Source organism: Anopheles coluzzii, chromosome 2 (assembly GCF_943734685.1).
Source record: "Anopheles coluzzii chromosome 2, AcolN3, whole genome shotgun sequence".
Lineage (NCBI taxonomy): Eukaryota > Metazoa > Arthropoda > Insecta > Diptera > Culicidae > Anopheles > Anopheles coluzzii.
In genome coordinates this window covers 109,048,328-109,062,015 of record NC_064670.1, presented here as the reverse complement: position 1 = coordinate 109,062,015, position 13,688 = coordinate 109,048,328, and the positions used below count along the sequence as shown (strand labels likewise).

The window sequence follows — 13,688 nt, the reverse complement described above, 5'->3', positions numbered from 1 at the left end:
TCTTTTTGGACTGTATATAGACACTAAAAATCGTCTTCGGTCGGTTTGGGGCTCGGTCGAAAACGACGACTGACTCTACACGCCGTCGATCAGCAGAGCATGAGCAAGCGAAAATCGAAAAACTGCTTCAAAATTTTGCCATTCGTCTTTCGGACCTCCAGCCCTCCAGTCAGGTACGTGTGTGTGTGTGTGCGAGTGTCGGGTAAGGTGTGGAAGTGAAGTGACGGACTCTCTACGTTGACGTTAACCTACACGCACGCACACATCCATCATTGGAAGCAGGTTCAGGTGGCGCGCAGTACTATTAAACTGACCGACCGTTTGTGGGGAATGCGCTCTATGCGAGGGTAGTGGGAGGAAAACCGTAAAATTGGAAACGCACCGTGGTAGCACAACATCGTTGCAAAAAAACGTTGCAAAAAGGTACCAAAAGAACAATGTAAGTGTTGGAGAAGTTTGGTCAGTAATTTAACAAGAAAATTTTAACTAGCTTTGCGGTTAATGTCAAAAAATAGCAAAGAATGTTAAGGAGTAAATTAGTATAAATTAAATTTTAGAATTAATATTCACGTTAAATGTATTCCTCCTTAACAAAAGTTAGAACCGAAATTCACTATTTTTTTAGTTAAGAAAGAATATGCTCCAAACTTACTTCCAAACAAAGAAGATATTAAAACCTTTGATAAGCGATCAACGACAGAACTAGAGATTAATTATATCAATAAAACCTACACAATGAGTACCTAGATGAGTCCATTGTATTAGCTACGATAGTGGCGGCACATAACGTCACAAATCGATCCCACAAGCGATAGAGTGCAATTAACACCGTCATGTGATGGTCTAAAACACAACCACCTAACACACTCGGCGTTTGATGACAAAACACAAAAAGCACACAGCACAAGCAGGTTTAGAAGGAAAGGAGGAGAAAAACAAAGACCGGCCGAGCTAAAACAGTAAAGCAGCGAACAAACTGATAAGCACAAATAGCACACACTTGACCCACAACCATTCATACATCGGACATGACCGGAAGTGATGTTTGCGCGTGAAGAGATACCATCACAAATTATCACAGAATCGATATTGCATTCCAAAAACACATTTTATTTGTAGAAATTTGCTAGCTAATAAAGCGCTCAAACAGGGGCAGAGTGTCATCATCCGTCATTCGCGAGATGACAACGACACATCAGCACTGAGCGAATCCGGTGCAATTTTGCATTTGAGTGAGTGATGAACACATGCTGTACGTACACATTTGCACATGAAGCAGGTGAGTCATAGAGCAAAGGCTGCAGAGATTTCACTGTGTCTGTATGGATGTGCACGTAGGCTACGAATAAAATTTCGTTTCAAGATATGGGTGATCAAGTGATTTACTCTTTGGAGCGCACCCACGACTCCGGACCGACTCAGACTATCGGTAGTTCAATTCCGACTCGGGTAAAATGCGATCCACTAGTTCCGCCCGGAGTCGTAGTCGGCTGGGTCAGAGTTGTTCGTAGTCTTCCAGAATTGTTCGAAGTCATCCGGAGTTGTCCGGAGTTGTCCGGAGTCGTCCGGAGTCATCTGGAGTCATCTGGAGTCATCCAGAGTCATCCAGAGTCATTCGGAGTCGGAGTCGTCCAGAATCGTCCGGAGTTGTCCGGAGTTGTCCGGAGTTGTCCGGAATCATTCAGAATCGAAGTCATTCGGAGTCGGAGTCCTTCGGAGTCGCCTAAAGTCGATCGGAGTAGACCGACCCAGACTATCGGTAGTTCGATTCCGACTCGGGCAAAATGCGATCCACTAGTTCCACCCGGAGTCGAAGTCGTACGGAGTCGTAGTCAGCTGGGTCGGAGTTATTCGAAGTTGTCCAGAGTTGTTCGGAGGCATCCGGTTTCATTCGGAGTTGTCCGGAGTCGCCTGGAATGATTCGGAGTCGGAGACGTCCGGAGTTGTCTGGAATCGTCCGGAGTTGTCCAGAGTTGTCCGGAGTCATTCAGAGTCGAAGTCATTCGGAGTCGGAGTCCTTCGGAGTCGCCCAAAGTCGATCGGAGTAGACCGGAATCGGATTCAGTCGGAGTCAACTAGAGCCGTCCGGTATGTTTCACAGATCGACTTTGGCATACTCCGGAAGACTCCAGACGAGTGCAGACAACTCCAAACGACTCCAAACGACTCCAGACGACTCCAGACGACTCCAGACGTCTCCAGACGACTAAAGACGACTAAAGATGCCACCAGACGACTCCAGACGACTCCAAACGACTAAAGACGCCTCCAGACAACTCCAGATAATGCTGGGTCGACCTATTTTCCGTAGTCGGTTCCGAAATTATCTAAGTCGGATCGGAGTCAACTTTGGATTTTTGCCAACTTTACCCATCACTAATATGGTTGCTTCTTATTTTGGTTTTTATTTGAAGTACCAAATTTCGTGTTCTAGACATTTTTAAAACGAACTTTCAGAAGAACTTTCCAGTACAGTGTTGCAAGAATATTGGAAGTTTTTTTTTACTAGACGGCAGATCCAACAATAAAATCAATCTAAACTGTAAATAATATACTTTTTTTTGCTTAAGATGTGCTATTAATTCTAATAATACCGTTTAAATGAACAAATGCTTTGCAATCTGCTAACATTGCATTAAATTCTTCTACTTTACACCAACACATCAGTTTCAACACGTTGCCTCCCTCTCTTATCAGCGCAACGGCGTCACATTCCTAGTCACAGTGCCAGAGCAGTAGTAGTTTGTGTCATTATCGCACAGCTATACCGTACCGTACAGGCCCGAGCAGCCGCGGTTGCCACTTGACAAGAGGGCAGCATCATATTCCTCGTGTCGTAAGATAGTAGAGGACCACCAGCACCAGGAAAGACTGATACGACGACCACTGTGGTGGCAGGGAACAACACACACTTGCCAGACCTTCATCATGATGGCATCACTTTAGCAAACCCACTACCTCCCCGTAAATTCATCAAGATATGTCTCGTCAGCTTATCAGTAATGCCTTGGTGTGGAGCAGCAGTGTGCATGGAAATGTTTGGTGTGCGATTCTACGATACAGAAATAGACAAAAGTTGGTTATTTGACTTTCGGTGACATATTTTGCACTCCATTTTACTCTTAGTAACGAAAAATGTGTTATGTAAGGCACCGTAGTATTATGTGCATTCAATATATTATTTAATTTTTGCAACATTTGCTACTATCTTCTTGCCCTACAGAAAAACAAAACTGAGCGGTAAGCGATAACCGCGTGTGTTTGTAAAAAGGAAAGTACAACACAGCTCCTCTCCACCGACGAGACCGGGTGGTGTAGAAGATAAGATCGAAAGTGTGAAAAGATAACGTTCACACACACACACACCCTTATCACCCATCAGAGCGAGCGTCGGAATGCCACCGCAACCACTAACAGCGATAACACAGCCACACATGTCAGACATAACATCAGTTTTTCCCTTAACTGTGTGTGGTGCTGGTAGAAGTGGCGTCAATTAGAAGCAGAATACTGATGGAAAATTTCTATCCCATGCTAGAGGCTACGCACCAAACTGCTGGCGGAGGGTGGGGTCTCATCTTTCCTCATTTAAGGCGAGACGATTTTCGACGAACGTCTCCGGAAGATCTGCGATAAGAGTCCACAGCGAAAGGGACAAAGTACGGGCCTAGAACCGTTAACGCATCGGCAAAGGATTAACGATAATGGCACAGAACGATAGCCTGTCAGACATGTTATTTCGGGACGATAACAAAAACATTGCTTGAAATGAACGGCACAAAGCTCGGCCATGTGGCAGCTGAGTGCAGGGAAATTTAAATCACATTAAGTGCGATTTGCTACTGGAATTTGAATCCGAATCTAATTCCATTGCGGGGTGACATGTTTTTCAAGCACACAATCATTTAATTTCAATGTGAATTCATTCTATGTCACGCACTGTACAAAAAAAATCCCCTAACAGTTTGAATGTTTTTCAACAAAGCGCGGCAATCATCATTCAAAATCACAGAATCATTATGGAATTACAGAACAGGCCTTTAGGCGCAAATTATTGCTAAATTTTCCCTCACTGGAAGGCAATTTTAACTACATTGAGGTGAGTTTCTGCTTCAACACAATACATTATCAGCTGCTACAACAACTGTTCGCTTCATACAACCGTTTGGATCAAGTGCATTTGCAAACGGGATTTACCGAATATATTAAGCGCATTTTTTGACGTTTGAAACGTGACTAAATGTGACTAAATCTTCCAACACTGTACTGTATGTTCGTTCCCCAAATGCTTTAATGTTGAATCTTAATGACCCAAAGGGAACCATTGCCGTCCAGTTTCAGGTGCACATTTAAAGGCGATAGGTTTTTTTTTGTAGGTTAGAGCCTATAACACATGTCGTTAAATTAACGACGTTCAGCCCCCATTGCTAGTTGAGCGTAGTAAAAGTTCCACCAAACGATGCGGTATGCATTACAAAGTACATCTTCACTTTGAATAAAGCAAAGCTTAATTATATACCTCTGGAGTATATCTCATTTTGATCATGCAACTCGATGCAATTTGGTTACATTATTTACTCAACTTTTGGGTTGAATTTGTTGATAAAAAAAATGCATTTAAATAGCCAAACGTTTCCAAACAAAGTATAAAATATGACAAAAATGTTAAAATGTGTACATTTAATGGCAATGACTTTTCAAACTATGCCAACCGTTAAGATGTAGTCGATGCATTAGCAAGCCATGTCTTCCATCTTTAGGCCGGCCTGGTGGTACAGTCGTCAACTCGTACGACTTAACAACATGCCCGTCATAGGTGCAAGCGCCGAATGGACCATACTCACATACGTAGGACTGCAATATTAATTACCTAGTTAATAATTATTTTGAGTAGAAAATTCGGTTAATTCTGACATTTTGGCGATTTGAAACATTTAGCAAAAATGACATTTATTTCGAAATTTGACCATTGTTGGAGAAATTTGTATAGATTTGACATACTTAATTGTCAAAAATAAAAATTATCGTAACTCGAGCAAAGATTGTACTATTCTGGAACAACAGTTTACAAATAGATTGATCTTTAGCGAGTAATCTGAGACATTCCAAAGTTCCTTTTTCATTTGACAAGCTTCACAACAACTATTGCTTAACATTTAACAAGGAATTCAAAGGTCCAATCCGGGAAACTAAAGGTAAACTTATTAGACACTATTAGAAACGATAGAAAGACACAAAACCCTACTAGAAAAGTAACATCCCAACTAGTTCGTGTAGCGTATTCTTACCAGTATCCATATTTCTTTTTCGGCAGGCGATTTACCGCTTCGTTGCCCACAAACCCGCAACCCACAAGGGGGTGGGGGGAAGGGGGTTGTTGTGAAGGGCGAGTTAAACGGTCGCCGTCAAAGGCGCCGTCGTCGCTCCGTGCTGAACGTCGTTATTGTGTGTGGGGAGTGCGTGTTCGAGCAGGGCTGGATGGGGGTGGCGGTGGCGGCAAATTTTCTTGCGAATTTCCCTCGCTCCACCCAATACACAAACTGTCTCGAAAACCCCTTGCTCACACAGCTTTACGCAGCTTCTTCCGGCGTGTACACTTGTACACTTTTCGCCAACACACACCGTGAAAAACAACAAACAGCAATAACAACAACAACAACAACAACACAGCGGACAAAAAAACAGCCCGAAATGCACAACACAGCCGTGTGCTTTGTGCACGTGTGTGTGTGTCTGTTGTTCTCTTTCGGGGGGGGGGGGAAAGAAAACGGACCTGCGGCCGATAAAACGCTCGAGACTGTTCGAACGTGGTCGAAATGGTTTTCTTCCTGTGTGTTATTCCGCTGTCTCACTCACACACTCTCGCACACACGCACACACACAGGATTGCTGTACATCAGCGGCAACCCCCCTCTCCCTGTTAAGCCGGGGATGGGTTTGTGTGTATTGCACACGTGTACACTCCCCAGGCGGGACAACACCACACACAACCGCACGCGGACGCGCACACACACACAAATTGCACACACGTGTGAGCAATCGGGGTTATTGTGTTACTCTCTCTCTCTCCCTCTCACACACACTCTCTTTCGCTCTGCTGTGGTCACTATAGAGCCACACACTTAAGCACACGCAAACATTTACCGTATACGAACACAACACACACACACACCAGCAACACCTCTTTGAACACGCAACACACACACACTGTTCACTCACTCGCTATGGATATACGAGGCAAACACACACGCACGCACACCGTCGAATGGGGAGTGAAGAGAAAATTCAATTTCTGACCAAAGGAAGGGAAAAAGTAGAAAATAAAGAAAATAATTAATTATTGCACACAGGGCGGCCGCGACCCCCGCGTCGTCTTGTTTCATGACTTTTGCACTTTGAAGCGCACGCTTAACACTAACGCACAGGCACACACACACTGTCGTCGAGAGGCAAATGGCTGCAAACACGCGCCCACAAACACACACCAAAACGGGATGATGGTTGTTGTTTTTTTTTTTTTTGTTGGCTTATTTCTGCATTAACTCTTTACTTCTCCGTCCACCGTTGGTGTGTTGGAGAGACAATTTTTCCGATTCTGGTCACCTTTCACTCTACACACACACGTGTGGGGTCCGGTCGTCCCAGATCGGACCAAAAGACAGAGAGAGACACAATCCGCGCGACGTCCGCCGATGCGAACCGGAAACAATTGATTGAACACATCACACACTTAACCGTTCGCAGAGGAGTTCCGTCCCCCCGTACACACACGCACACACACAGGGGCGCACACGTTCACGTTGAAGATGAGCGATCGCCACACACCGCCTGCTATCGCTTAGAACGAGCGCGAGAGAAAGCGAGAGAGAGAGAGAGAGGAGCGCTACGACATTGATTTTTCTTTTCTTTCCTTCGCGAGCATTTGTGCTTTGAGAAGCAAACAAAGGAGGGGGGGGGGTTTGAGAAGGGTACTGGTGCGGTACACACAAAAAAGCCGGTACACTACAAGTAAACTGCACACCACACATACGCGCGCGCTACGCTATCTATTGCAGTTTGAGCAAAAATTGTTCCTGCGGCTTTCTTCTACGCGTGATCGATGTGTGCTGTGTGTGTGTGTGTGTGCATTTTCAGCAATGAACATAACATTTGCGTAACATTCTCTCTCGAATGCACATTATTTTTCCCATTTTGCAACACACATTCATACACCGAAACACCCGACATACACACACATTCGCAATTTGGTAATGTCAAAACTCAGTTCACTTCTGTGAAAACGGATCCTTCAACTATGCCGTATACACGATACCAGAGAGACACGCACACACTCGCTGGCTCCATCGGGAAGTGTACACGTTTCACGTTGCGTTTGCTACAACGACGGTGTGCTTCCACTGCTTACTTCTAACACATTTTCTATCAATTTTGTGTCAGAAAAACAGCTAATACTGCCACTAAAAAAGGGAAATACAAACACTGCAGCTCAAGCTCGATTATCCCCATTGCTGTGCATCACAACACAGTGACAAAGGTCCGTAGCACATCGCATTGCGTGTCCATATCTCTATCGCGCGCGCACACACTCACGCATATTGCATGCATCCGCGTACGCGCGCACACACACACTCGATTGCGCGCTGTGTCATGACATACTTGTGTCTAATTCGAGACTGTTTTGCGGCAATGAGACGTGCGACAAACGTCAAACGACGGATCCCTGTCGCCTTCTCTCCCTCTTCTGCAATGCTTTTTGACAACCTGCTGCATTCACTATCACCACTACTGCTACTATCATCATCGACCTATCTGTATTACGTATAGGATAATCTCATCCAACTATTTCATCATAATTTGAGACGGTTTTTTTTACTGCATTCTGAATTCGGTTTGTTATTTAGTGACGTGTTTCCTCTGCTCATCACCACCCGCATATCTCGCTGACAACCCACCCTCCCGACGACCCACAACCATCAATTGCTTTACATACACCCATTTGTTAATTCATTTCAATTGCTAGCCTCGCTGTCTCTCTCTCTTTCTATGATAATACATGACACGATGACGATCGCTCCACGCCACATTCTCGGTGTATTATGATCCGCGTTATAGGTTATGAGAATGACGTAGAGCAGAGCAGGCAAGGGGTCATCATTAATCAACCCATTTTCACTCTGCCCGCACTACTAACACACACACACACGACCGGCCACAGAAACACTTATTCAAACACGACTCAAATGGTCGTCTAATGCTGGCCGAAGCAATAGGCAAATATTATCATTGCTGGTGGGTATGCTACTGTGAAAAAAGTGTCCCAATGGCTTACAGATGCTATAATTGTGTGATGGACTGTTTTTCATTACAAGAATAACCTTCTTTTGGTCAAGAAACAGAAAAAAAAACATCACCACTTTTCTACAGTTCTCAAGCGACAATATCGGTTAAAATTGTACTTCAACACTACGCGGTTTCCAAGCAATGTGGTGTGGTTTGTGCGCGCTCACTCAGCGTTTTTTTTTTCGTTTCAAATCCATATAATATTCAAATGGGAGAAGCAAAAACCGATGGCCCCACGCTAAGGGGGAGAGAAGGGAGGGGAAGCAGATAAACGGTGGGACGACACACACCACACACACCCGATCACCGCGCGGAGAGTGGACCTGTGGTGTGTTATTGTGCACGCCGCCGCCGGCTCAGACGGTGGCGGTCAATATGGCCGAAAGGTTGAACGAACGAACGAACGAACGAACGAACGCACGAACGAACGAACCCGGATTGAGTGTGTGTAATGATTGAACAAAATTAACGGCAAGTAAAAAAGTGTGTGCTGGGCTGCTGCTGCTGGTGTGGGGCGCAACCCGAAAGATGGTGGCGCGAAACCGCTTACACCCCAACCAACCCCACCCCACACCCCATTTGTGTGTGTGTGATGTTGCAACCAAAAACACAAATCCACACATACACACACACAAATGCGTTACACACAGTTTGCAATCCAGCTTAAGTCGATTCGTCTTGCGCCGTTGTTCGTCGTTTTTTTGTTGTTGCCCATTTTGCTTTGAAATATCCACCCTCCTCCTCCTCCTGTGTTGCCGCTAATGGCTAATGATGGCAAATGGGCAGATACAGTTTATGGAAGCGTGTGTTGAGCGCGCGATCGAACGATGAGCGGTTGATGATGGGGGGCAGGAACAATCACACGCTAAACCAGATTTTATGATTTAATTAGTAAGTCTTATTGGATTTTCCGATTTTTTTTTATCTATCGCGCAATACTTTACTTTAATATTTGTCTTGCTGTACACAGTAAGATCCTATATTGTTCATTGCGCAGTGTCATTGGTAACTTAAATTCATAGCAATTCCATGAATTAACCATCCTGGTACTGTTTGAGTATTGGTAAGATCTTTTCGAAAATTGGCTGAAAATGATAAAATCTTGAGATCGTAAACTGGTCCCTTCTGCACATATTGTAAAGCATAATAATACTTTATGTCGCATAAAAAAAAAACCTTGTAACTAGAGCAAGAGTCAGAAGGTTTTTTGGTGAAATCAAAAAAATCCCTACTCCACACACCTTCGAAGATGAAAACCTCTTACTGTTAATGAAACTACAATATTTATGCAAAGAGCTCACTAATCCAATGCTCTATCTAACGCATGCAATTTCAATAATGACTCGTAAACATCGAACTGACGTCAGCAGCGCAATGGCAAACAATGGCTATTCCATGCTCAAACTAAATATGATCTTACTAATCTCTGCTTCTACTTATAATTGTGCCTATTTGTTGCTGATTCATTCAATTTCACTATAATTACCGTTACCTCAGCTAGCGTTTGATTGGATATAAATACCATAGGATGCATATATGTTATCTCAAACAATCCAAATGTTTAAAATACTATTAGAGGGGCAAACATAGTGCATAGTACGGTGAATGATATTTGTACTATTAAACCACAATTCGGACTAATTTCGTGCATCATAAAAAGACTTAATTAACGTTCCAAATGTGTTCTGGATGGTATGATACTAAATTGCAGTCGCTAGTTCACCTCAAGTCAGACAAAGCAGTTGAATTTGTAGTGATAATGATAACTTGACATCATTTCGTCTCATTCCTTTGCATAAAAAAGAGTAGCTTTTTGGCCAATTATTGTCATTTTTTTTTCAAATCTACTCAAAAAATGCTCTGTTGTTAGATAACCTTTATACACCTGCTTCACAGGACGGCCTGCCAAACCGGGTCCCAGTTACGAACACACACACACGCCCACAGCCACGGATTGTTGTCTGCATTATGCTGCCCTAATGATAATACCTAGTGATTCGGAACCACTGCTACTACTAATACTACTACCACCGCAGGACAGGGCGACATAAAATCACCCCCCCCCCCCCCCCCCCCCCTCCTACAGCAGACAAGAGACGTCAAGTGACAACCCACCACCGGAAAGCTGAAGGATTCTCGCGTAATGCCTTTGGGGGATTTGTGCCAGTTGTGTATGTGTTTGTAAAGCGGGGTGGTTCTGATTTTCTCTTCTTTTTTTACCGGCATTTTTGCAGCACCATCAACGACACGCCAAGGTTAAGAACTGCGCGGGGCTCGACCATTTCTTCTTTCGCAGGCCTTCTTTCGTAAAAATGCAAATATTATGCAAACGTTAAGCGCTATACGTATGCTTCCGGTTGCAAACATAGTTTTACTTTAATTCGCACAATTAAAAGCTCATCTTGGTAGTTATGTCCATCTTAAAAAAAAGTTTACTCTTTTCCCGAATAAGACGTCAAAATCCAATTTGAAAAAGCTATTTTCCAAGAACAGCAAATTGCAAATTGGGTGGAAGTAAAATTCGCACAAAACTACTTATATGCGTGTATGGACGCTCACAAACACACACACACACATATACACCAGTTTTACCTTACGCGACCTATCGCTCACACAGTGACACGCACGCATACAAGTCCCCATCGGCACCAAACCGGGGGTACGTGGAAAACAACCACCGGGAACGGAAGAACAGGTTGAGCTGAAAACCGAGCGAGACGGCGAACAAATTTTGCAAAAAACGCATTCCCTCTCTTTCTCTCCCATTCTTCACTGTTCTCGCTCAACTCATACCACTACCTTGACAGCTGATGGCGAACGATGGTTCGAGCAAACGCACACGCACACACGCAAACGCACGAGAGCAGAGATGGTGAGCAGACACGGGCAATGGTGTGGAAAAGTGTGTTGAAACTTATCTTAACATTCGCAATACCTGCGATTGTGTATTCTTATTTTTGTTAGCAATTTTTCTTACTTGAATTAATTTTTTAGCAACAAGGAATGCATCGAAAAGAAAAAGACAGTCACTCGTTAAAAAAAGGGGTTCTCACTCTAGCGCACACATTCTCACATCCCTCATCACGTTAACCCTTCACCAATACTGAAGCGCTGAGCGCTTTTTTGTTTCACCTCTGCTGCCAGTGCGTGTGTTCGCGTTCACGCTACCAGGTTTGAAGAGCGCTCCCTATTACGGGCAACTATTTTGTTCTTCTTTTTCTAAGGAAGAAACACACACATTCTCATACGAATACTCAAACGGATCTGATAAATCCACACATATTGAGCCCCACAAACACTCACACACACATACGGATAGTAGTCTAGCGAAAAATCCAACGACACCTCTCGCCTTTGCGGATGTGGTCGAGAATTGGGTGAAAATGTCGAGTTGATCTGTTTTCTTTGTTTTTTTCGCATTCTTTCCTTATTGTCAGCTCGCCACAGACTCATGAACTAGTGTGCGAGGTCCCACACTATCCACACGACCCATACTATTGAAAAGACTAGCCACTAGGAGATTCTTTTCCCTTTTTTCAGACGAAAAGTGGATTATTATTAACACTCGCAATGTGGTTGAGAGTTGAAAGTTTTCCAATCGACACACACTGGTGTGTGTGGCCGTTGGCCGATAATGCACACGCTACACAAACCCCCCCTCCTCCCCCTTGAAAGTAGATTCCACACGGACGGCTATCCTTCTCACTCATCCAACGCAACGCATCTTTCTCGCTCTCACTCTCGCACTCTTTCACAACAGGCACTTGTGCACATCAGATCATCAGCATCATCATCATCGCCATCGCCGTCACATCCTGTGTGCGTTAGCACTGTGGTATAAGCTGTTAATACACACACACACACACACACACACACACGGAGTGGTTGTGAAGTTTTCACCAGCACGCGGCGATACAAACGAACAAACAAAACAAATATTCACCGAAAACTGGAAATTGTCAAATGTTGGCGCTGCCACACACACGGGACACACACTACAAAGCACCCACGGGTCAGTGAAGGGACACACGACCGACGCACCGGACACGAGAAAACGGAAAGAACCAACTCACTCGCCCAGTGTCCATGTGAGGAGTGTGTGAGAGCTGTGCCGTTTCATCTCACACGGGCTGCTGCTGCTCTGTGCTGTGTGTCCGAGCTGCTGCCTCGGATGTGCTCCACTCACACACACACGCGCGCGCATGCACGGGAGTTCAGTGTTGGTGCGCGCGCGTGTTTAGTTGTGTGTGTCAACTGTCTGGTCAGCAGCATTCAGGAGAGAGGGACCGGAATTTCTATTCCTTCGCGAAACACTTATTGCCGTACAGAGAAGGTGATAATTGGTTCGAGCACGATTTTAACACCGCACTAATTTGACGTCGCGCGACTCTTCGACTATACGAAAATTCAATGCTCTATTTGCTCACGTTTTCATTTCCATTTTTCCACCGCCAGTTCAGCAAACGCAGCAATGGCTGCAAAAGCAAGAGCTACCAACAACGGCAAGAATAATAACACACGCACACCGTAGGCAGTGTGCGGGACAGTTTTACCCAGAATACGTAACTGCTGTTCTGAAGCACAACACGCACGCATACACACGCACACACACGTACGTACGAAACACTTTACATGGTATGGGAAATTCGCCTTCACTTCTGTTTTCACTACAACCCATTGCAACGGTAGAGGGAAACATTTTCCATACTTTTGACTTTTGGCTTTTGGCAGCCCAACACACCCCGCTCGCGACCGGATATACACGAATGGGGTTATATTTGCCAGCAGCAGCAGCTAGAGCAGCACTTCACGCACACACTGACGAGCACGGGCGCACGACTGGTGTGTGTGTGTGACTTGTTTCTCTCTCTCGCTCTCTCTTCCCTCCCTTTCCCTCGTTTCCGTGGGGGTTATGGCTACCACACTACCGTTGCAATTGCACTTTCAATCGTGGCAATTGGCTGTGCCAGCCCGTAGTGCCTCACACCTTTTCATTACATCACGTTACGGGCGTGAACAAGCAACACCATCATACGTACAGCACACGGTCGGGGGAGAACACGATGCACGCAAGCGTTTCAGCGATGGTTTCGGGGAGCTGCACCAAAACCGATTATTGTCTTTTTTCTGCTTCCGAAATTCGTAGGAAAAACCTTCCAAAACACACTCGTCGCGCACGGCACCTTCCGAGCAAAAGTACCCAGATAGCGGAGTGGCTGTGGGCGTGTTGACAGCTTCCGCTTCGTTCGGGCTCGCTGCCCCAAGTAGCACTTTTGGGCTGTGCGGTTTTTGACGTTTGCGTTGCGTTGCAACCCAACGAGCGAAAAGTGCGCACGGCGATGGGAGAG

At 44.9% G+C, this 13,688-nt stretch overlaps 1 protein-coding gene across 5 annotated transcripts in view; it reads right to left on the bottom strand.

Annotated features, from left to right (window-relative positions):
- The window catches only part of LOC120950660 (la-related protein Larp4B), a 52,747-nt gene that overhangs the window by 30,291 nt on the left and 8,768 nt on the right, over positions 1 to 13,688 (bottom strand). Inside the window, exons 1-2 of one of the 5 annotated variants that reach the window (XM_040368881.2) lie at positions 13,380 to 13,580; positions 5,289 to 6,292 (exon numbers count right to left, since the gene is read on the bottom strand). The exons of 1 other annotated variant lie outside the window; for it this stretch is intronic. In XM_040368881.2, the coding sequence (XP_040224815.2) occupies positions 5,289 to 5,298 (10 nt within the window). In that variant the 5' untranslated portion in view covers positions 5,299 to 6,292; positions 13,380 to 13,580. 3 more of the 5 variants (XM_040368884.2, XM_040368882.2, XM_040368883.2) reach the window with 3 other exon arrangements.